A 25,156-nucleotide genomic window follows, 5' to 3' on the forward strand; every position below is an offset into this window, starting at 1 on the left:
CTAATATAATTGGAGACATTCTGTCACATTTAGAAATGATCAAAAGTCTTTCACCTGTTATTAATGTTGAGAAGAGGCACAAAGGAGTGAATGTTCTGATATGACATGCAATTACAAAGTTATTCTTAATCTAGTTCTGTATTAAATGGCGCTTCATCAGAGTGATATTGTACAGAGGTCTTTAACATTGTGAGATTACAGCAAATACTGCAGAGTTACAGCAATTTAGGTTAGAAATTCCAAGGCCGCACAGATTGCTTGATGCCTGGAGAGTATTGTATGTGAAATTTTCACAAATGTTTTTAATGAACATTTACCTAGAGACTCTACAGTGTGCAGCAAGACTGAAATGGAGGTGATAGGCCAAATATCCAGAGACTAGTTTCAATATAGCTATTTTTAAACAATTAGCAATTATGAATGAACAAAGCACTTTTTAAAAATAGTTGTACTGACAAATTTGTCAGAGCCACTGTACTAAATATGGCAAAAACAATTAGATGTCAAAATAGTACAGCATGATTGACATATACTCGTTTTTTTGGAACAGCGCCTCCCAGTGGGCGGATTGTTTCAGCACTTTGCAGGTCACTACAGTGTCTCCACCTGAACATAACTGCCAAATATCATCCAGATTGGGCAACATTCAGCCTGCCAAAATGTCTGCTGAATGCTGATTGGCTGATGGTGTTCAGCCATGTTAATTGATTAAGTTGCCCTTTGAACATCCTTTAGAGGCTGTATTATAGATTCTGCATGCAAAGTTTCAGCTTGCTAGGTTGCACGGTTGCTGAGAAACAGTGTTCCAAATGTAACTGTTGGAGTGAATGGGGCATATATGCGGAAGGACTAATTTGCATATGGCGGCCAAATTGTTTACAAATTTCAACATTTTTTGATGAATATTAAAGGCCATGCTCACACGAGTGTTTTGATACCAAACATGCCAGGATTGGTCAAAATTCCTAGGACTAGTTCGCAAAAGTATGTTTTGCATATTATGCAAATTAGCAAAAAATCTATATAGACGGAAGTGCATGGTCTAAATTGTAACTATTGTAACTTGTAGCTATTGACCCAAGGAATCCATCAAAAAATAATTTTGAATGTAGGTCTTATGGTTTTTGAGTTACTGAGAAAAATGTGAAAAAATAATTTCCTTGTTTATAGCGCCACCACTTGACCAATCCGTGCCATTTTTGTTGTCCACCGAGATGCACTGATCCTACATCTACCTACCAAGTTTCATATCTCTATGACTTACGGTTTAGGCTGCACAACTGCTTTTTCAGAGGAAAAAGAATAATAATAATAATAAGAAGAAAAATCTTAGCAAAAACAATAGGGTTCTACGCACCTTCGGTGCTTGAACCCTAATAAAAACAAGTAATAATACTGTAAGAAAATCTAACAAAAATAAAGCAATGCATCAACAAAACACCAACTTAAATATTTCCCCTAAACATTAAAGTGCAGTATATTTAATTCATGCATATAAACTGCAAACAAACAATTACAAGTAAATATTATCAGAATATGACAATATGATCAGCTATTATCAGTATACAATTTTTTTATTGCATCAAAAATATTAAATGTGATATTAATGCATGGGATAAGATATGGTACACACTTAATTTAGTCTGTAGGATGCATCATTGCTCAAATATAAACAGGTTTTTGCCATCTTAGGTAAAGCAGAGGAAATGTAACAGGCATGACCTTAACATGACCTTAACAGCGCATGTGGAACTGAGAGGCGTCGGCTGAAAGCTGGAAGTATCATCATGGTAAAAGTGCAGGCATTAAGGCTGCAGTGGGTTTGCAGTAACAGAGAAGACAGGCTGTTTACTGTGTTCATTCTGAACAAATCAAACATCTGACCAGCTCACTGTTATGCTCTTTCACATGCAGTTTAGTCTGATTACACTCTGCATGCTCTGTCTCAGCACCTGACGGGTTTGGATAACCTCGCTGTCTGCAGTTATCCTGCTTACTGAAATGCACCAGGAGGGTAAGATCTATTGCAATGTTAGACCTTTCCAAAACTCCATGGTTTGGAACTTTAAATGAAGTATTAACCAAATAGGAGTACCAGTTAAAATAATTAGGATTATCATAGATGGTAAGAAATAGGGCTGATGTTATGCACACTTATACACATCTTTTTATCTGATATAAATATAACTGCTTAAACCATTTAGTAAAAACAAAAAACTATAGACTGTAGAGAGCACCCTGAGCTGCATTACCGTCTGGTTTGAGAACTGCAACACCTCAGACCGCAAGACCCTACAGCGGATAGTGAGGACAGCTGAGAAGATCATCTGTGTCTCTCTCCCCTCCATCACCGAGATCTACACCACACGCTGCATCCGCAAAGCCACCAGCATTATGAATGACCCCACCCATCCCTCACACGGACTCTTCGCTCTGATGCCGTCCGGCAGAAGATACAGGAGCATCCGAGCCTCCACTACTAGACTCTGCAACAGCTTCATCCACCAGGCAGTCAGACTCCTCAACACACAGAGACAGAACTGAACCCCACCCCACCCACCACACACCCAACACACTCACACAAAACTGAACTGAACCCCCCAACACCCCCCTTTACACACACAAAGACTGAACTTTACCCACACACACACACACTTACACTCAGCACACAGAGACTGAAATGTCTTTATTCCTATCAGCAATATTTGCTGCTACTCTCAAAAACTATAAACTCTCTACCTCAGTAACTGCTGTGATTATATATGTTCTATATGTTACAGTATGTTACACATCTCTGCACCTTATCCTCACTATACTTAAGCAATAGAAAACGAGAGGGAGTGTGTTATCGCGAAATAACATCACGGCTGTGATTTGGTCGCAGACACGAGCCGAAGGCGAGTGATGTTATTCGTGATAACACACGACCTCGAGTGTTCTATTGCTTTTATACAACAGTTTCTTTTTTTACTAAATAAATAAAGAAAATAAATCAAAGAACTTTAAGAAATTCAGTTTGAATATGCTTTAATATGGACTGAGCCTTCCGCCAAAAAGTAGTTCCACCACAACTGTAACAGAACTGAAACTTAACTACATACAGTGTATGGTTCAGGCAGATTAACACCACTAACTTTGCTTTAGCTTGAAAGCAAAATTGGGAATAAGTGAAGATGGTAACGTTAGCAGCGTGAAATAACGCTAATACTCTCCTCTCCTGCTCCGTGGAGTCGTCTTCAGGTGAACCTGATGAACTGAGATGGTGATTTGAGGTGATTTAAGTGGGATGAGCTGGAGCTTCACAGCGTGAAGGAAAAGCAGCAACTATTGTTCAGCACCTCCAGGAACTCCTTCCTTCAAGACGCTGAGAAAACTATTCCAGGTGACTCTCCCTCATGAAGACACTGAGATTAAAATCTCACCTAGAGTCTGCAGATCTGTCCTCATATTCTTTACAGAATAATTCTGCAAGTGTTCCTGTATAACTTTAATATAGTCTTCAATATTAAATTACAATGTAAAAAATCATGTTGTGTCCAAACTTTTGACTTGGTACTGTATTTGGCATCTAAAATGATTTAGCCGGAAAAGGCATACAAGTGAACATCGAAAAATGAAAAGATTGATTAATTTATACCAAACGATCATTTATTTTAAGTTTCCTTTAACGTTAGGATTTTTTAAGCAGGATCAGCAGGCCCACACTATATCCCCCTACAAGTAAATATATTATATGCTCTACTCACATAAATTAAACAAAATAAAGTGATACAGCACAGCTCACATGCTGATAGAACCAGCATTTGAGCTGTGCTGTATCACTTTATTTTGTTTACGCTCTCAGCGTAGCTCGTGTCTGCGTACTTAGCGTAGAAAAGTCAGAATCAGCACTTCACTGTATTAGTTTACTATCTTTACAACCTGGCTGTTTTGTAGCTGAAAGATTTGAGCTGTTCAGGACTAGTATAGCAATGGTAGCTATACTTAGCCTTAGCATTTGCCTGTTTAGTCAATTTTACTCATATGTGATTTGAGTAGCACTGCTGAGGTAGATTTATGACTAAAGCAGCACTACTGAACTAGTTCTGATTAGAAAAGCAATGCTGTGGTAATTGAATTGTGCTTTGTTGGTATGTCTGCTTGGATATTATAAAGGATAAGTGTACAATTAATATTTTATAAAATTGTAGGTTTGTATTGCTTTTTCTATGAAACAAAAAAATACATTTAGGCTATTTTATTCAATCATTTGTGATAAGCATTACTAAAAGTACTTTTAGTTAAAAGTGTATAAATATGCATAACATCAGCCCTATTTCTCATCATCTATGATAACCCTGATTTATGTAAAAACACGATTGTCTTCATTAAGGTAACAGACATTGTAACTACATTCATGTAGCTTATTATGTACTGTGGGAATGAAGAAACGGTATATGGTTATGTGGTATGTGTCAGTCATGATGCTGTCAGTCTGCCTGCTCTGATTCACACAACAAAGACTCCAATTCCCAGCATGCACTCACACCGGACTCTGATAACCATGTGACGCCACTGCGTTCCCCCTCTCCTTTTACGCTTCTGATTGTACACACCTGGTCTGTTTAGTATAAATACCCCTCAGTTCTTCGCAGAGTATTGAATCTAGTTAGCTAGCTCTTCTATAAAGCGTTTTCTTTGTTTTGCCTTTGTTACTGACCAAATTTTTGTACATTTGTATATTTTTTCCCATGTATGTCCCCATTTTGCATTTCACATTCTGATATGTTGTTTATTTTTGCTGCCTTCCTGTTACTGACCCTGCTTGTCCCTAACTACCCCTGTGTGCCTATCCCTTTAATAAATTGTGCATTTGGTATTGAGTGTCTTACCTTGGTTTGGCCCACGTGACAGTATGTGAATATTTTTCAGATTTTAAAAAGAAACTATTTTTAGTGTTAATAAAAATATTTCCATACACCTCTATGGATTTGCTTTTGCAATTAAAGCAGGATTGCTCTAATGGTGCATCTGTGATCTCGTTGAGGTGCAGTGAAGTGTTTTGAGAGCTAACAGTTACGTCTCGTGGGTGAGGAGATACAGACAGACAGACAGACAGTTGGGGAATAGGAATGACAGACAGAACTGAGACTGTCTGAGTTCACCTGTCTGTTCCTGACATCAGACTCATCCTCCCCAGCCTTGTCTCCTGAGGGCCGGGCATAGCTGCAGCACAGAGACATGCTACACACTTATTACTGCCTCCTTCCCAAAAATACAGGGTACTGCCAGGGTGAATACAAATAATATTATTGTTATAAAAATTATATAATAAAAAAAATTAAAAGCTAAATAACACATGATACATACCAGTGGTCGGCAATTAAAATTGCCCGCGGCCCAGATATTTTCCATACCATTACATACCATTTCAAAAAATCTGTTTTGGAAAATTAAGTGTAATGGGATGAAGTGCTGCTACAGACTAGTAGCTCTCCATCCAAGAGGGTTGCTGAACCCAATTGCAGAACCGTTGATCTCAAAGCAGGTAAACCCAAGAAGAAACAAAAATAAATAAATATATAAACACACCGCTCCTCACACGGGATCGAACTCGTCAGGGTCGTGGTCCAATACACTACCTCTGCCCCAGTTAGTGAATTGGGACACAAGCGGAAAAAAACAACCTTATAAGGAAGCCCAAGAACAGGCAGAAAAATGAGAACGGGCGTAAACTAAAGTCACACCGAGCACGACTGAGAGACAGGGGAGTACTGTAAACAAAAGCTCACCAGAGAAGCTATTTATTTATTTATTATTTATTTTTCATATATCATTCAAACAACCTCACAGGCCAGATAATACATGCTTGCAGGCCACATCTATCCTGTGGGCCGCGTATTGCAGACCTCTAATATGAACTTTCATACAACCAGAACAATATTATTATCAATACCAGCTATGGTTATGAGTAATCATTCCAATATAGTTGTTTAAAATAAATATACAGTCATATGAAAAAGTTTGGGCCCCCTATTAATCTTAATCATTTTTAGTTCTAAATATTTGGTTGTTTGCAACAGTCATTTCAGTTTGATATATCTAATAACTGATGGACACAGTAATATTTCAGGATTGAAATGAGGTTTATTGTACCAACAGAAAATGTGCAATATGCATTAAACCAAAATCTGACCGGTGCAAAAGTATGGGCACCCTTATCATTTTTTATTGATTTGAATAATCCTAACTACTTTTTACTGACTTACTGAAGCACAAAATTGGTTTGGTAACCTCACTGAGCTTTGAACTTCATAGCCAGGTGTATCCAATCATCAGAAAAGGTATTTAAGGTGGCCAATTGTAAGTTGTTCTCCTATTTGAATCTCCTCTGAAGAGTGGCATCATGGGCTCATCAAAACAACTCTCAAATGATCTAAAAACAAAGATTGTTCAACATAGTTGTTCAGGGGAAGGATACAAAAAGTTGTCTCAGAGATTTAACCTGTCAGTTTCCACTGTGAGGAACATAGTAAGGAAATGGAAGAGCACAGGGACAGTTTTTGTTAAGCCCAGAAGTGGCAGGCCAAGAAAAATATCAGAAAGGCAGAGAAGAAGAATGGTGAGAACAGTCAAGGACAATCCACAGACCACCTCCAAAGAGCTGCAGCATCATCTTGCTGCAGATGGTGTCACTGTGCATCGCTCAACAATACAGCCCACTTTACACAAGGAGAAGCTGTATGGGAGAGTGATGCGAAAGAAGCCATTTCTGCAAACACGCCACAAACAGAGTCGCCTGAGGTGTGCTTTTGCTTTTGCTTGCAGAAATGGCTTCTTTCGCATCACACAAAAAAAACAAGTAACTGGCTACCACTGCATAAGTGTTATCACAGCCAAATGTATGCATAGCTGCAGTATAAAAGCAAACAGCAAGAAGATTAACTAATGCAGTTGTTACTTGTTTAGTGAACATAAATTATGTATGATTTATTGTTCATCTTAACAAATGCTTTACTTCTAATGTTAGTTGATGTAAAAATAACATTAATTAATGCTGTAGTTCTGTCTTTAATTAATATTATCTAAGCATTGTTAATGTATTACCTCATGTCTTATTCATGTTAACTAATGCAGTAAATTATGTTAGTTATTCAACACTTAATGTAAAGTGTTACCATATACTTAACCTAGAGGAGCTAAATTAAGCCATTTAGAAAGAAAACTCAGATTTGGGTTCCGAGGTGTTTTAGGGTTTAACAGGTGCTGTCAGGTGCAGGTGGTTGTGAGAGAGGTATCAGAGTGTCTGAAGCCAGAGGCCTGGTGAGATCTACATCCTGCAGAAACAGAGATCAGCTCGTCCTGAAGGAGGCGAGGTTTTGGACTTGGTCTGTATTTAGTCGCTGACATTCAACAAAGTTCAGTTGCTGTGGCCTGCTTCTGCTGTTCCCATTGACTGGCCTACTGCTGCTGTGTTCACACACACACACACACACACACACATTCCAGCCAAGACAAGTCCTTATATCCAAAATTTACTAACAATCTGTCACTGTAACTTATAACTTACATATAACTTATATTTACTGTATATTAACAGCTACAATCAAAATAATTCAACACTCATTGCCTATTAGATTTATTAGCAACATTTCCACATTAAAGCCATTTATTAATGACTACTGCAGTTTCAGGATTATTCAGCTCCTTCATAACAAGAGTCTTTAGTGCTTAGCAGAGCGCACTTTTATGATCTGCTGTAAATTTAACGTGTAGTCAGACACCAGATTCTGGCAGCGTTCCAGAGGAATCTTAGCCCATTCCTCACAGGTAATATCCTCCACTTTACTAATATTCATGTGAATATTAATATTCTGCAGCTGCCTCCCTATGAACAGATATTAGCCACCATACAACTATTAAAATGGCAAAAAAAAAAAAAAAAAAAAATATATATATATATATATACATATATATCTTTGGGCGTGTCATGCTTGTTGGCACCAGACAAGGTGATTTTATATAAATTCATGAGCTTTATAACTGAAGACCTGAGTAAAATATAGACATTAAACACATATCATATCAAATCAACTACAATTCATCTCAAAGATCAGTTAGCATTAGAGCTAAAGTGAAGTCACCACAGGTCGGGCGCCCCCTGCTGTTCGGTTTCAGAAAGCTGTGTAACTCCACCCATCCCCATAGGTTTCAATGGCAAAACAGAACAACTTTCAATCACGTTTTTTTCCAATATGCTGTAATTCTACCTCCTTTATTTAAATGCAGCAGCTAGTGTAACCTCTGCTTATATTGTTAAATTTTTATATCCCCACAGAATTCGTTTTATAAAACGTTATTCAGCTCTATTCAAAAAAGGTGTGGTTATTGTAAAAGGGCTGGTTATGGGCGGGACCAATAACAGACCGTCAGCTCCGCTCCGCCCCGCTCTGCAGTCTGTGACGGCGACGCAGCTCTCAGGGGCGGGGTTATTCAAATGAGTATGCTGTCTCTCCACAGTCTGTCTCCCTCCTCTGGTCTCTACTGCACAGACTCGGGTTTCAGGATCACCAACATGGAGGAAGATTTTGGCTTCATTTTCATTGAATGAATAGGAACGGAGACACGACGTCCATCTTTTTTGCAGTATCAGTGTTGGGCACGTTTTTTTGAAAAAAGTAATTAGTTATAGTTTCTAGTTACTTCTCCAAAAAGGTTTACTATATGAGTTACTAACTGAGTTACTCCACTATAAAAGTAATTAGTTACCAGTAAAAGTAACTATTGCGTTACTTTCATGTTACTCGCCCCCGTAACCCCACCCCCCACCTTCTCAGAGTTTGTTTCATAAACCAGATGAATAGAGTGCACGACAGCAAAGACAACAATCATTGCTTCGGTTGTTTTCTCATCCGCCCCTTCCTTGTGACTCACACACACAACGCACACACACACACTTCCGCCTTTGTCTGTATGCTCGAAGTAAAAAAAAAAAGGTAACTGAGCAGCTAAAGTAACGAGAAGTAACGGGGTGTTGGAAATGGTAACGGCGTTTTATTTACAGTCAGAGTAATTAGTTAGATTACTCCTTACTGAAAAAAGTAAAAGTTAGTAACACCGTTTATTTCAACGCCGTTACTCCCATCATTGGACAATATCAATATAAAAATAGGCCACTGACTGCTGTATGAATGGGATTTCTCATGAGTTTAATCTTGGTGCCCGTTCCAGACCAATGTGACTGGTCATGTTACAAAGATGGATGGACTTCACAAAAGTGAATAGACCTATATGTTTTTTTTGTTTAGCCGTTAGCTAGCATTAGGCTGACAGCTGTATTCCTGTGTTCAATATGTAAGGAATCAAGTGAACTATAGCCATAATCCACATATCATATCAAACCCCAGAATCTGACTAATCTAATATAATCAGCATAGTGTCGTCTATCTGTTATCAACAATAAATGATTAATTCAGCTCAGGAAACAGATAACATTGCCGGTTAGCCATTAGCTAGATCCATTGTGGCTAATCCGCTGTTTTATCTTAACATTTTTTTACAGTAACCGCACTAAACGCTAGCTATTTCGTTGTTCAGAGGTGTGTATAATCGCTGCTGCTAACCCGGTACTACGGTACTAAAAAATCTATGGAAACTGCATGGTGCTATCCTGTTAACATAGACCAGAAAACCCAAATAAATTTTACTATATTATATTCCAAATAAAGTGCACAGTGAATGTTAAGAGAAAAAAATAAATGCCATTGGTCCAACTAACAGAAAATGTTATAAAAGTTTTAAAAATGTTTCAGAAAAGTTAGCAGGAAACAATACAAAAATAATGTTCCAGTAATGTTCTGGAACACTTACACTTAAAAAACGTTAAATAAAAACGATCTAAAAACATTCAAAAACAGATTAAATGTTTTAAGAACGTTTATTGTAACGTTCAGAAAACATTCTACTAACATTTCTTTGCTGGGGGGGGGGGTCTTCAGATAAAGCCTTTGAAAATCAACATATGTTTGCCATATGATGCACTTAACTATTACACAAATACACTGGTACACACTGCATGACTAAGCTGTCTGTGTGTTTGTGGCAGGAGGGGTGACAGAGCGAGACCCTGCCTGCTGTCTTCACGGCGCAGCAGCAGTGTAACAGCATGATCCTCTGCCTCCCTGTCACTCTCCCCTCCCCTCCTGCCTGCCCACATCACCATCAACCCCAGGCTGCAACTCACAGCACACCAAAACCACCCAAAGCCTACCAGCCAAGCATGCATGCATCTGTGTAAACACAAATATATACAAACATTTACAGGGGTTGGATAATGAAACTGAAACACCTGTCATCATTTTAATGTGGGATTTTAGGTTTCATGGCTAAATTGGAGCAGCCTGGTGTTCAATCTTCATTAATTGCGCATTGCACCAGTAAGAGCAGAGTGTGAAGGTTCAATTAGCAGGGTAAGAGCACAGTTTTACTCAAAATATTGCAATGCACACAACATTATGGGAGACATACCAGAGTTCAAAAGAGGACAAATTGTTGGCGCACGTCTTGCTGGAGCATCTGTGACCAAGACAGCAAGTCTTTGTGATGCATCAAGAGCCACGGTATCCAGGGTAATGTCAGCATACCACCAAGAAGGACCAACCACATCCAACAGGATTAACTGTGGACGCTGTAAGAGGAAGCTGTCTGAAAGGGATGTTTGGGTGCTAACCCGGATTGTATCCAAAAAACATAAAACCACGACTGATTAAATCACGCAGAATTCAATGTGCACCTCAACCCTCCAGTTTCCACCAGAACTGTCCGTCACCACAATAAATTATTGTGCTCTAAAACCAGGTGTTTCAGTTTCAGTTTCAGCCAGCCTTCCTTGTCTTTGTTTACAGTGGTCATCACACAGCTCAATTTAGGGCGTGTCGATGTGTCTTTGGTATCATGAAGGTGCAAAAAATACAACTTGTGTGGCTCAAAACCAAAAAAGGCAAAAATTAATTCTCACATGGATGTGATTTGGGTGTAACAGAAAATAAACCAATCAGTGTGCCAGTTGTCCTTTCTTTTAAGAGGCAGGTGAACTCTGACTTTGGTGCATTCATCTTAACAGTGCAGCGGAGGATACTGATCTGCACCTTCACGCTGTGAAGATACACCAGCAGCTCCTTTAAGGCAACAGCAATGTTATTTTATTTCCTTTTCTGTTTATTGTTGAATTAATTGTCAGGTTTGTGTATTTTTTTAAGCGGGGTTCAATAGTGTACCTATAGGAATTAACCTACACAACAGTTAATTGTCAGTCAGTGGAGCAGCTGTGCAACACAGATATATATATATATATATCTAAACACACCTCATTTCCAGACCACCACGCCCATTAGTACAGATTTATTCCTAAACTCCTACGCTATTTTAATGGCGCAGGCGCAAGGTGTGGAAATAGACTGTTGGAGGGGTGTAAGATAACACTGAGCCCCTGCAACTCTGAAAGGGTGTGTTAAAGAGCCACTAAACCCTAAATCATGTTTCCTTTATTCTATTAATAGGTGAAATGTGTTCCTTTGAAGTAATGACACATACCAGTCATGCTTAAAATTTTACAAACATTTTCTGACCTTTAAAAAACACTTTTATTGTGATCATTTCTGCCTCTGTAGCGCCCTCTCTTGGGTTCAACTGTGCTATAAATCAGAGGCACACTGCTGCTGCTGCAGCTCAACCAATTAGCTCTTCCTCCTGCCCCGCCCCTAAACCCATACATCACCCAGTGCCCCTCCCAAACTTGCCCTCCCATTTTTAGCCTTTTTCAAATTAGTTGAGCTAATAGAAGAGCTGAGAGTGGAGTTAGCTAATATCAGGGGGGTTAGAGCTCCTTTAACGGGATAATTTGGTGATTCAAGTGTGTTGGGAGAAGGGAAACGAACAAATTGAGAAACACTGATCTACAAGTTGAGTTGAAACATTTGTGGGTAAATCTGCTTTATTACTCCACATGGTGGCACTATAATCAAGAAGAATATTGGTTGTGAAATTCTGTAAAACTGACACCAATGAATCCATAATTCCTGTTATGTGTTTATTTAAAAGTATTTGTCCTGATTCCCACCTCTAATCATTTCATTCACATATATAAATCATTACATTACAGCCAACCGTCTTGGTGTAAGCTCAATAACTGTCACAGACAGTCTTCCAAACGATATAAGGCATGTTTCAGTGCAACAAGGTCACCCCTATCATCACCTATTTCTTGTGTCGTTACACTGCAGGATGCAGACAAGAGAGCAATTTCATCGTAAGAGCCTGCAGTGCCTGCAATTTCACAAAAAGTGGAAAAAACAGACCCAATTATATAATCTATCATGGCTGTTCCCAGGGCTTATATTGGGACAGAATGCAATCTAGATCACCGCAAGGCTCTATATACAGCCAATGTTCCACAAAAGCCCTTGCAGAAAGTGTGTTAATCATAAACTCAGTACAGAGAACACACCTGCTGTATTAGAGTGTATTAAAGCACGATGAGAATCTCTCAGTGCCCAGAGCACAAGATATGATATAGTGCTCTTTAAAACAAACCAGGGCATTACAGTAGAAATGAAAAAATGACTATAGAAAAATATCAGCCATAATGTACTTCACAAGTACTTTACACGGGAACCTATGTTGGGTGAACTGTAGAGGACATAACAATAACAAACGTAACAGATATTTTATAAACATTCCCATTAAATCAGAAAAGCACATACGTTGATATCTGTAATAATTTATTGGTTAGTAATGAAACCATTTTTACACTGATGACCAGCCACTACTGTAATCTTCCATGACCTGAAAGTTCTTTCCTATTGCTACACTGTAACCAAACTGCAAAAAGTCTCCAGTAATTTAACAGTAGAAATGTAGCCACTAACAGACTTTCAACACAACTTTCTGTGGAGAAAGTTTATATTACTATTAGGGGTGTCACGATTCTCTAAATCCTCGATTCTATTTTATTTCCGATTTTAGGGTCACGATTCGATTCGATTCTCGATTTCTTTTTTTTTTTTTACAGCAGAGGCCTATGCCAGTTTTAGATTAGTCTATGGTCAATCATTGGTTTGATTCATCAAATTTACAATATCTTATTTCAAAAGGTGGGCTTGATATAAGTGATGCAAAGTGATACAAGTGATCTGTAATACACCACATTAGACACTAATGGTCAAATTTAAATAATTTAATTAAGATATATATGTAATGCCATCTAGTGGCTTTTTTTGGTAGCAGCAGTGTGCAATATTAAAACAGCAATGTGCAACATCACAAAATAAATAATAATAAACAATTAGAGCCTCAACAAACTGAACTCTATCCTACTATAACAGATAAACATGAAAACTAAGACTTTAAGACTTTTTCGGTCCCTGAGAATGACAATTTTTTTTCTTTAATAAAGATATATTATTAACTTTATCTGAGAGAAAGATGCTCCTTAAGGTACCAAAACTATTAACATATTTGAGGCTAGACAAAACAACTGTTATTTTTATATTTTGAAGTTTTTCTTTAAGAAGGAGCCTGTTTTACTTAAACATCAGGGTTCTATCCAATTCTGTTCTTCACAAAACACATTTGGGGAAGAGTATCATGGCTCGAGTGATTGACCAATAAAGATTACTCTAACGCAAGAATTGTAAAAGTCGGCAAGACCACACAGGATTCCAGGGTAACTTCTAAGCAACTGAAGGCCTGCTTTAGTTGGCTAGTGTTAATGTTCATGAGTCCACCGTCAGGAGAACACTGAACAAAAATAGTGTGCATGGCAGGGATGCGAGGAGAAAGCCACTGCTCTGCAAAAAGAAGATTGCTGCTCGTCTGCAGTAGATCACCCAAAATAACATAAAAGAACCTTTTTGGTTTGAATAAAAAAATGTATGTTTGGAGAAAGGAAAACTATGGAAGTAAAACAGTGTCACCAGATTTAGAATTTTAAAAGCACTTGAATTTTTAGCACTGAATTATTTTACATTGAATTATTGCATGTGATTTTTTTTGCCTCTGAATTAAACACTTTAATTTTTCAGTATATCATTTTCACTTATTTTATTTTAATGTAAAAAAATTCAAAAGCAAAAATTCAAGTTTTAAAAATTCAATTAAAATAAATTCAGGTTGCTCAAATTCGACCTGTCAAATTCGACTGCTAAAATACAACGCTCAAAATTCGCTGTAAACATCCGGGACACACAGGATGAGCAATCGATTCAGTCTTCAATCGAGCCAACAACCAGCCAATCACATCACGCTCCGAAGATCACGTGACAGGTAGCGCCTCAGTACAGCAGAGCCGCTCAACGCAAGTCACAGCCCCCTCCGCTGCTGCTCTCGAGAAGGTGAGTGTAAAACAGCTGAAAACAGGGCATTTACCTCACCACTGTGGCCATGTAATATCACTTAAACGGTGTAGAAATCCTCACTTTAACCACGGTTTGCTCTGTGGTTTGTAAACATATTAAATTAAGATAGATATCCAGATATACCTTGTTAAACTAACTAACTAAATAAATAAAGCTCCTCTGTTCATTTCAGAAAGAGCTTCAAACACGAACACTAGATCAATTATTTATAAATACAGCCAGACTGTGTGGAAGATAATTACTACTGTAGAATCTGAGATAGTAACTTAGTTAGCTAAATTATAGCTACCTATCTTGCTAGTTAGCTGTGGGACTGTGCGATTATAGACAAGATACTACCTAGTTAGCGGTTTGTTTAGCAATACCTTATTTACACTTTGCTGCAAAGTATGTTGCTTAGTGTACTGGCCACTGTCTAAATAAATATATTGAGCTATATTACACTTAAGCCAGGCGGACACTGTGCGGTCGGATGCGATCTGGTCGGATGCGACTGAATTTCATGATCGGGCCGAATTTTAGCTTGATCGTGCGTCGTTTGTCGTGCAGTGTGAGAGGGGAAGCGATGTCCGATTAATTGCCCATACAAGCTGCGAATGAGCAGTCGGACGCGACCAGGGATTTCTGACATGCCAGAAATTTTGGTCGCTTGTCTCACAGTGTGAGCTGTTTTGCGGGCCGATTTCTTAACGTCACGACCTGTTTTCCCAAAAATCTGCACAGTAACTATAAATTATTATTAGTCATATTTATTTCTGTCAGTTATAAGGATTTATATTTATGTTCGGTACACAGACTTATAGCTTAATATAGCAGACACAGGAATTCTGCTGTTTAAGAATTTCAACAGATGCTTATTCTCAGTCAATAGCTGGAGTTTTTGAAAAGAAAAATTAAAAGAGAAAATAACTTTGACAAACATAAATTTATTTTATTTCACTTTGCTATTATATCTGAAAAATAAAGCACATTGTCAACATCTGGTGCTGCCCGTCAATTATATAAAACTTAAAACATGCACAGAAATATAAAGCTATATTTTATAATTAGTTTCTTTTCGCCAGTGCAAATTTATTAAAATTATAAATATATTAATTTATTAATTAAAATCTCGTCCAGTGCTCCAGAATATTAGCCACGCAAAGCCAGCTTAGCAGCGCGTGGCATTGCGCGCGGCATTGCGCGCAGAATAACCTCTGTCTTCTAATATAAACGTTTTAATAAATAAGGTCGGAGAAGTGTAGCAAAATTAATGCTATTAAACTTACTAAAGCTAATAAATGTACTGATAATTAATAAAGATAAATCGGAGAAAATGCGCTGCGCCTCTCTCTCGCTCTCTTTTGCAGCGCGGAGCTGAATTCAGCGCGAGGCTACAGAAACTCAGTTCAGTTGAATAAAAATAAGGGCCTGTAAGTACAAGCAAAGGACCTGTAAGTAAATATAGTCAAATATAAAGAATAGTTTGAGGTTTTGGTGAGCTGTTTTCATGATTTGAAACTGAAACTAACTGAAACTTTGAATATTCTGCAGAAAGCCTGGGTTATTTTAAACGAATTTTTAATTAGTTTATATTTTATATTTATTCATTTTATTTTTTTTCTTCTTTTATTAATCAAATCATTAAATATATATCTTCATAAGATATAATTTTTTCACCTTTTATGTCAATTTTTATGATCTTTTTAAAAGGTCCTATTTTTCCTTTTTTACGTATATATTTTATTCGTCTATAATAAATGTCAGTTTTTATTTCTATTTTTTTATAAATATTTTTAATCCCTTTTAAACTGTTAATGCTCAGCGGCACTGTAAATGAGGGTACCTATCCAGTGTGAATAATCGATTGCTTGTTTAATATTCAGTGTTGCAAAACCCGTTTTTACATAAACAATAAACAGAATAAAAAATAAAATTATTTTATTTTATTTAAGCTGCTGGTGTTTCTTTCGCAGCCTGACGCGCAGTCATTTTTCTATGCGCTCTCCTTCTGTAAAACGGACAACCCGTAGAGTCCACGTCGCCTCAGCCACCTGCGAGTCCATGTAGGTCTCTTCCGTGGACTTTCAGCGCACAACAGGGCACAAATAAGCAAAGAAGCGCTTTCTTTTGCAAGGCGTTGTGTTGAAGCGAGAGTTTGTACGCAAAGAAAGCTCCGCCTACGGGCTGCGTTTAGACGTGCAGTGTAAGCTCCCCGTCGCAGCCGGTCAGTCGGACCGTACAGTGTGTGCAGATGAATCGCAGGCGTTGTTCATACACGACAAACGATTCAAACGTGCAGTGTGAGCTCTCCAGAACGCACCCGATTAAAAAAATCGCACAGTAAGATATGACCATTATTTATTTTATGATATTAATTTTAATGTTTATATTTAATATATATTTTATACATTTGTTAACAATTCAACTCAGGCTTTTACTGAGGATATCAACAGTAAATAATAGTCCTAAAATGCTTGTGTAATTAAAATACAGCATGATTAGTCCTGTTTACTAGTGCATCTCAAAAGTGAAAAATATATATTTGTGTTTAATATCGTTCAGTAAACGGTCACCTTATGTTTAAAGCGACACATTTAACTTTTTTTTTATTTTAAGTTTAAACTACATATTCTAGTAAACTGGGTTAAGGTTAGGACAGTAATTCTGGTTTAATGAACTTTTAGCCAGGTAAAATTATTTGGAATATGTCACTTTGCATGTAGTGTAATGTATAATTTCTGTTAAATTATGATATTCTCATGATCTTCAGATTTTCTGAGATGCATTAGTAATTGGTTTGTGCCAAAACCAATGCAATAATAATTGCAAAAAATGTTTTATATAAATGAAGTAAATACTGAATCCAAACAACACCAAGTTTAACACAGTCATACTTCTTGTCTTCATTTTCTTAAACAGGATATTTTCTCCCAGAAAAAGAAAGGATAATAAAAGGTAGGTAATGTTCTTAAAATGTTTAATTATATTCATGTATCAAATGCAGTAATTTTTCAAGTTTCTTTTGTATTCCACAGGTTTCCTTTCTCCAAACTTTTAAAGAACAAATAAAGAAATCCAATTTCATGCAGTCTGTGCTGTGTTTATTTGATTTATTTACATGTGCCAGGTTCTGTTTTTCTTTAGTTGTTTACATGTGTTCTGTATTTTTTTTTTGTATGTTTTAGGCAGCCTCCCTATATTCTGGAACATCATATCATGTTCATCTTGTTTGTATAAATAATAAAAGCTGTTGCAAATAATGTGGTTCCTATTCATAATCCAAATAATTCTGCATAAAATCTTCAAGTGGTGACTTCAGAATATGGACAGATCTTTGTATTCTTTGACTTCGTTCTTTTCGTGGTGAACTCTCCACAGCTGCAAGCTGAAACTTCTCCATCTTCTTTTCAACCTTAAATAAAAACATCAGATTCACTTGTAGCGACAGCATTTACAAAATGTGATAATTATTATTAACATAAAACATTTAATAAATATTACTAATAATACTCTCTCATGGGTTGCAATATTTGATTCTCATTTATTAACATGACCTAAATATAAATAAAAATGTATAAAAGACATCACTAATAAATATTGCACTGATTACAAATTAGATAATGCCCACACATACATCTAGACCTAGTTACCAGCCTGAGAGGTATATAGTAACTGTAATAAATCTCCTTTATTTAATGAGAGGACCAGCCTGAGATGAGTACAGTAAGTGTAATATAGCTCAATATATTTATTTAGACAGTGGCCAGTACACTAAGCAACATACTTTGCAGCAAAGTGTAAATAAGGTATTGCTAAACAAACCGCTAACTAGGTAGTATCTTGTCTATAATCACACAGTCCCACAGCTAACTAGCAAGATAGGTAGCTATAATTTAGCAAACTAAGTTACTATCTCAGATTCTACAGTAGTAATTATCTTCCACACAGTCTGGCTGTATTTATAAATAATTGATCTAGTGTTCGTGTTTGAAGCTCTTTCTGAAATGAACAGAGGAGCATTATTTATTTATTTAGTTAGTTTAACAAGGTATATCTGGATATCTATCTTAATTTAATATGTTTACAAACCACAGAGCAAACCGTGGTTAAAGTGAGGATTTCTACACCGTTTAAGTGATATTACATGGCCACAGTGGTGAGGTAAATGCCCTGTTTTCAGCTGTTTTACACTCACCTTCTCGAGAGCAGCAGCGGAGGGGGCTGTGACTTGCGTTGAGCGGCTCTGCTGTACTGAGGCGCTACCTGTCACGTGATCTTCGGAGCGTGATGTGATTGGCTGGTTGTTGGCTCGATTGAAGACTGAATCGATTGCTCATCCTGTGTGTCCCGGATGTTTACAGCGAATTTTGAGCGTTGTATTTTAGCAGTCGAATTTGACAGGTCGAATTTGAGCAACCTGAATTTATTTTAATTGAATTTTTAAAACTTGAATTTTTGCTTTTGAATTTTTTTACATTAAAATAAAATAAGTGAAAATGATATACTGAAAAATTAAAGTGTTTAATTCAGAGGCAAAAAAATCACATGCAATAATTCAATGTAAAATAATTCAGTGCTAAAAATTCAAGTGCTTTTAAAATTCTAAATCTGGTGACACTGTTTTACTTCCATAGAAAACACTGCATTATAGCCCAAGATCTTTATCCTATCTGTGAAACATGGCGGTGGTAGTATCATGGTTTGGGCCTGTTTTGCTGCATCTGGGCCAGGATCGGTACTGCACTGTCCTGTCTTTTAAATTGTCTCGTCTTTTGTATTTATTGTATTTATTTTTATTTAGTGTTATAGTTATGTTGCACTGTTGTCACTCCTGCACTTTATGTTGTTTATTGCTTGTTGTTCCATGTTGCACCATGGTTCCAGAGGAACGTAATTTCACTACACTGTGTACCTGTACTCAGATGTAAAAGCCTCTTGACTTTCTCTCTCTCTTGAGGATGCATTGATGGAACAATGAATTCTAAATAATATCAGATAATTCTAAAGGAAAATGTTAGGTAATCTGTCTGTGAACTGAATCTCAATAGTAGGTGGGTCATGCAGCAAGACAACGACCCCTAAGCACAAAAAAATAATAAAGTTAATGTTTTGAAATGGGTCAAAGTCCTGACCTTAATCCAATAGAAATGTTGTTGCAGGACCTAAAGCAAGGAGTTAATGGGAGGAAACCACCAAAATCCTAGAGTTGAAGCGGTTCTATACGGGGGAAGGGGTTAAAATTCCTCCAAGCCAGTGTTCAGAACTGATCAACAGTTACCAGAAACGTTCAGTTGCAGTTATTACTGCAAGGGGGTTCACATACTTTTTCCACTAGCAAATATGTAATATTGGTTCATTTTCCTCAATAAATAAGTGAAAAAGTATAATATTTTTGTCTCATTTGTTTTATCTGGGTTCTTCTTATGTACTTTTAGGACTTCTGTGAAAATCTAATGATGTTTGAGGTCCTATTTAGGTCCAAAGGGTTCTCAAACTTTCAGGCACCACGGTAATGTCTTTATTTGTACTGGTGTTTATCTGTGCTCTGGAGATCTAGCTTAACAGTGTTTTATTGTACTGAAATAAAAATAGTATCAGTATAATAGCATAAAAGCTGAATTTCATAGAATTAAATTCTATTAATATTTTATGCTGTTCAGATCTTACTCACAGCCGATCATCATCATGGCCACAGCGAATATCTTCTCTCCGTCCGTGGTGGGGGCGATGTTTCCAAAGCCGATGCTGGTCAGGCTGGTCATGGTGAAGTACAGTGAGGTGATGTAGACAGAGTCCTTGCTCGGGCCGCCCTCCCACCTGCCGGTGCCGCTGGCATTAAAGCGATACGGCGTGCCCACCGCTTCACCGAGCAGATACAGCCAGCTGTCCGTCCGTACCCTGTTAGATCCTTCATCGATGACCTCATAATCCCCAATGCTGTACCAGATACAGGCCAGCCAGTGGGCAGCCAGGCCAAACACACAGACCAGCAGGACCAGTACAGCAGCCCCATACTCAATATAGTGATCCAGCTTCCGCGCCACACGCCCCAGACGCAGCAGCCGCACCACCTTCAGAGAGCTGAACAGGCTGCTGATTCCCTGCACATCAGAGAGAGAGTTATGGGTAATTAGAGGTGAAAGCTCAGGGACAAAGCATGCCAATTCTCACAAAACACTTTTATAACCTGAGTTCTACAGTGAAGAGGAAATTAATTAGGCATTAGTTTCTCATTTTAGACAGTAAAACAAGCAGCTGCCGAAAAGATTGAGCAGGGGTGTAGAGGTTTGAGTTAGGGGTGTCACGATTCTCTAAATCCTCGATTTGATTTTATTTCGAAGTTAGGGTCGCGATTCGATTCGATTCTTGATTTTCATTTTTTTTTCAAGCAGAGAGGCCTATGCCAGTTTTAGATTAGTCTATGGTCAGTCATTGGTTTGATTCGTCAAATTTACAATATCTTATTTCAAAAGGTGGGCTTGATATAAGTGATGCAAAGTGATACAAGTGATCTGTAATACACCACATTAGGCACTAATGGTCAAATTTAAATAATTTAATTAAGATATATATGTAATGCCATCTAGTGGCTTTTTTGGTAGCAGCAGTGTGCACTATTAAAACAGCAATGTGCAACATAACAAAATAAATAATAAAAAAATACAGAAACAGTTATGTTAAAAAATAATAGACCAATTAGAGCCTTAACAAACTGAACTCTATCCTACTATAACAGTTAAACATGAAAAATAAGACTTTAAGACTTTTTCGGTCCCTGAGAATGAGAAGTTTATTCTTTAATAAAGATATATTATTAACTTTATCTGAGAGAAAGATGCTCCTTAAGGTACCAAAACTATTAACATATTTGAGGCTAGACAAAACAACTGTTATTTTTATATTTTCAGGTTTTTCTTTAAGAAGATGAGAATGTTCACATTCTCTGGAGAAAGAGCTGCTCTTTCAGCAGTCACAACGTCCGCGGCGTCGCTACAGTGATGATATCACAATACTGTGATTCTGTGATACTCGATATATATTGAGTATATATAATATTTTAACAACCAATATGCTTCACAGCAAGTTTACCCTCTTCATTTGACAAGCGCCACCATGTGGAGTAATGAAGCAGTAACTTTAGTAAGTCCAATTTAGGGGGCAAGTGCTAGGGCGTATAGAGCGCCTGTGTTTCAGTAAATATATTGACATTTGATGGCACATATTGATAATGAATCACAAATAAAAACAATAAGGTTTTTGAGCTTACATGTACATTCAAACATTAATATTAATTTAAAAAGGAAGCTGCTTTAAGATTGCATATTCCATGCCAAAGGCAATTCTAGGATCAGAAAGTTTTTTTTACACACAAGTATGTATGTTTATTGTCCAAATAATAGGTTTAACCATATATGGTTTTAATTTTTTTCTTTTTGTCTTGACTTTTTACAGTTAAAAAATTAATATACGTTAAAGTTAAAGCCCCCATTTTTTTCATTAATAGGTGAAATGTATTCCTTTGAAGTAATGAAACAAGCCAGTCCTGCTTAAATTTGTATAAAAATGTTTGCATCTGCAGCTCCTCTCAGGTTCAACTGTGCTATAGGTGAGAATGATGTGTTTGTGTATTTGGTAGGCAGATCACAATATGCAGATCAGTCAATCAATAATACCGCCCCCTGCTGACATCCAGGCATTTGCGTCTCACTGCTATCAGAAGCACACTGCTACTGCTGCAGTTCAGCCAATCAGCTTTCCTTTCTGCCCTGCCTCTAAACCCATACATCACCCAGTGCCCCGCCTAAACTACTCTTCCCGTTTTTTTGTCTTTTTTAAAATGTAAGCTTTCAATTACTTCACAGAAACATATTTCAGCTATTAAAAAAAATATATGGTTTAGGGTTTAGTGGCTCTTTACCTTGTACTGTAGTGTGTCTCAGCTGTTTAGTGTGTGTAAAATTTACTTCAATTATAGCAACTTTGAAATGCAATTTGTCTGAAATTATAATAGTTTTTAAAATCTCTGAAATTGGTCTGTCTACCTCAATCACCCGTCTCACACCCCTGTTGTACGCAAAGCATCCTCTGTTTTCAGGCATTTAAAGTGAAGCACTGACTGTATATCTGTATATTGACTTTCAGTTAAAAACAGATCATGCATGACCCTGAAGCAGCTTTCTGACTGGGAGCAAATCTTTTGTTCAGACAGTGTGCAGGCTTAGGCTGAGCCCACAGCACAGCGGCAGATTGAATAGGCTGGATAACGCGTGTTGACAAGTGCAGTAAAGACGGTGGCCTCTGAAGCTTGGTGGAAGAGCACTGTGTAAAACACCATAATCGCATGTTACGCCACTGACACTACGCCACTGACACTTCATCTCTGCAGCTGATATACAAAACCAGCACTAATAATAATGCAACTTTTATCAGGGACGATTTCCGCAGCCTGAGGGTAGATGTGTGCAGGTAGGAGTGGAACAGCATGAGTTTAGGTACAGTAAAACTTCATTATATCCGCTGATATCCGGTTGAAGTGGCTGTGCTAAGCCCCGGTGGTTTATCTCTCAAAGCAGAAACGCTGCTGATCACTGAAATATGCGATGGCATTAAGAATTTGAGGTCATCTATAACCACAGGACATGTCAGACTGTGTAAAGCTCTGAAAGAGAACTGTATGATTCAGCAACATGCAGAACCTGCCACTTCCACTCATCTGCATCCAAAACTACCTGCTGTGCTGAAATAAACTTCTCAAAAATGCTGTTACTGAACATAACGTAGCCACTGGCGATTAGACTGACTTCTAATGCTACAGCAACACTATTCCGGCAGCGACAGACCTGTGTGCTGAAGTAGCCACACAGCAAATTTCTTGAGTTAGAAAATCTGGAATTTGTTTTTTTGTGTGTGTTTATTAGATTACAGCTTGTAAGGTGTATTCTGTGACAGTGCTGTATTTCAAAGTTTATTCACAAAGTGAGTTTATTTAAAAGAGCATGATTCATCTTTATCTCTTAGCTGCAGTTTGAACTCGTTCACGCACAACACTGTCCACCACTATGATCAGGAGATTGCTGGTGCAAATCCTGGTCATGCAGCTTGCCATCAGCTGCCAGAACCCTGGGAGAGCACAACTGGCCCTGCTCTCTCTCTGGGTGGGTAGATGGATCCTACCCTTTATCACTTTAATTTGATCTGATGTATCAAAACTGAGTCGATGCGCTTTACTCCGCGCGTACTCGGCAATGTTCAAAAAGAGGCGATGGCTGATTTCACATGTGTCGGAGAAGGCATGTGCTACTTTTCACCCTCCTTGTACTGTGGCATCACTAGTGATGGGGGATATACAGCTGACTAGCAAGGGCACTGAGTGGTCCAGCAGTCTAAAGCGCTGCCACTATGAGCGGGAGGTTGCAGGTTCGAACCCCCGCTCATGCAGCTTTACCATCAAGCTGCCGGCGCTCAGAGGGAGCAAAATCAGAGGAAGCATGTGTTAGTCTTCACCCTCCTGGCGTGTTGGGGCATTACTAGTGATATGGGGGGTTCTTATGAGTGGGTTGGCATAATTGGCCGTGTAAATTGGGGAGAAAATGGGAAAAATTCGAAAGAATAATTTATTAGCATAGTATGTATGCCCCCAAACCAATGCCCCCCACCAGTGTGTAGTCTTGCTCACCAAGGCTACCCTCCCTTGGGCTATATTTTATGTAATGATTGAGTGCCTGGCGACAGTGTTGTAGACCAAAAGAGCAAGTTACACTTTTACCGCCAAGTGTAATTTTATGCTTGCTGAAAACTACAGTACAATGAATTTTACCTTCCTTTTAAACACCCATTAGGCAAATGAATGATGCCAATAGTCAATAGTAAAGATGTATTATTTTTTTGTATGATGTAGAGATTAGGTAAAGTTAGGGAAACTAAAAGCAGTTTATTAAAAAAAAAGAAGAATCTGCTGTGGACAGAATGTGTGTAGGGTAATATAGTAAAATAATATAAGTATTAATAAATTACTAAACAACTAACCTCATCCACATTCTCAAAGGCGTTAATCACATCGTAGGGCAGACAGGAGAGCAAGTCGATCACGAACCAGGTCTTCACGTAGTTCATGCGGATCAGCTTCGGGTCTGAGATGACCTCCCCAGCAGGACCCACAAATGTCGTGTGGAAGTTCAACACGATGTCCACCAGAAAGATCACGTCCACGATGCTGTCCACCACCAGCCAGGTCACGTTGTTCTGCTTGGTCTTGAAGGAGACGTTGTACGGCACCATGATGGCGGTGTAGAAGGTGAGGATGAGAATCACCCAATCCCAGGTGGTCTTAAAGGTGCAGTAATGTAAGATTATGTGGGGTGGGGTCTTGGGCGTCTCTTGTTTGTACTGGGGGAGGATGTCTGAACCCAGTTGTAAAACCTGAGTGATATAAAGAGAAGAGATAATAAAAGATTATTAAGCTGCGGAACAGCAGGAAATATGTATTAATATATGTTTATTAATTATACATTGTAAAATTATACAGTCATGCATACTAAAGCAGGTCAACATTATAACATTAATAAAATTATACATTATTATTAAATTGTCATTTTAGTCTAAGACAACGCAACTTTAGAGTATGAATTACTGAATATTGATTGTGTGTCGCTGCTTCTAAAAACGTAATCCAAAACCAACATCCATCCTATTCAGTTTTATTAATAAATGTAAAAACATAATTAGACAAAAATATCATGATACGTCAATATGGACTGAAACTTATTTGCTGTATTAGGGTT

General features: G+C 37.8%; 1 protein-coding gene and 1 long non-coding RNA gene across 3 annotated transcripts in view; one reads left to right on the forward strand and one right to left on the reverse strand.

Moving 5' to 3' along the window:
* The window catches only part of kcnh1b (potassium voltage-gated channel, subfamily H (eag-related), member 1b), an 82,071-nt gene that overhangs the window by 45,045 nt on the left and 11,870 nt on the right, over positions 1-25,156 (reverse strand). For both annotated transcript variants that reach the window (XM_022670127.2, XM_049465676.1), the window contains 2 exons: positions 24,402-24,794; positions 20,047-20,476 (listed from right to left, as the gene is read on the reverse strand). In XM_022670127.2, the coding sequence (XP_022525848.2) occupies positions 20,047-20,476; positions 24,402-24,794 (823 nt within the window). The remainder of the gene's footprint in view (positions 1-20,046; positions 20,477-24,401; positions 24,795-25,156) is intronic.
* Positions 13,551-17,463, forward strand: LOC125782232 (uncharacterized). The gene is made up of 2 exons (XR_007424842.1): positions 13,551-17,330; positions 17,411-17,463. It is a non-coding gene; the product is annotated as an uncharacterized LOC125782232 (long non-coding RNA).

Source organism: Astyanax mexicanus, chromosome 16 (assembly GCF_023375975.1).
Source record: "Astyanax mexicanus isolate ESR-SI-001 chromosome 16, AstMex3_surface, whole genome shotgun sequence".
In the NCBI taxonomy this organism is placed as follows: Eukaryota; Metazoa; Chordata; class Actinopteri; order Characiformes; family Acestrorhamphidae; genus Astyanax; species Astyanax mexicanus.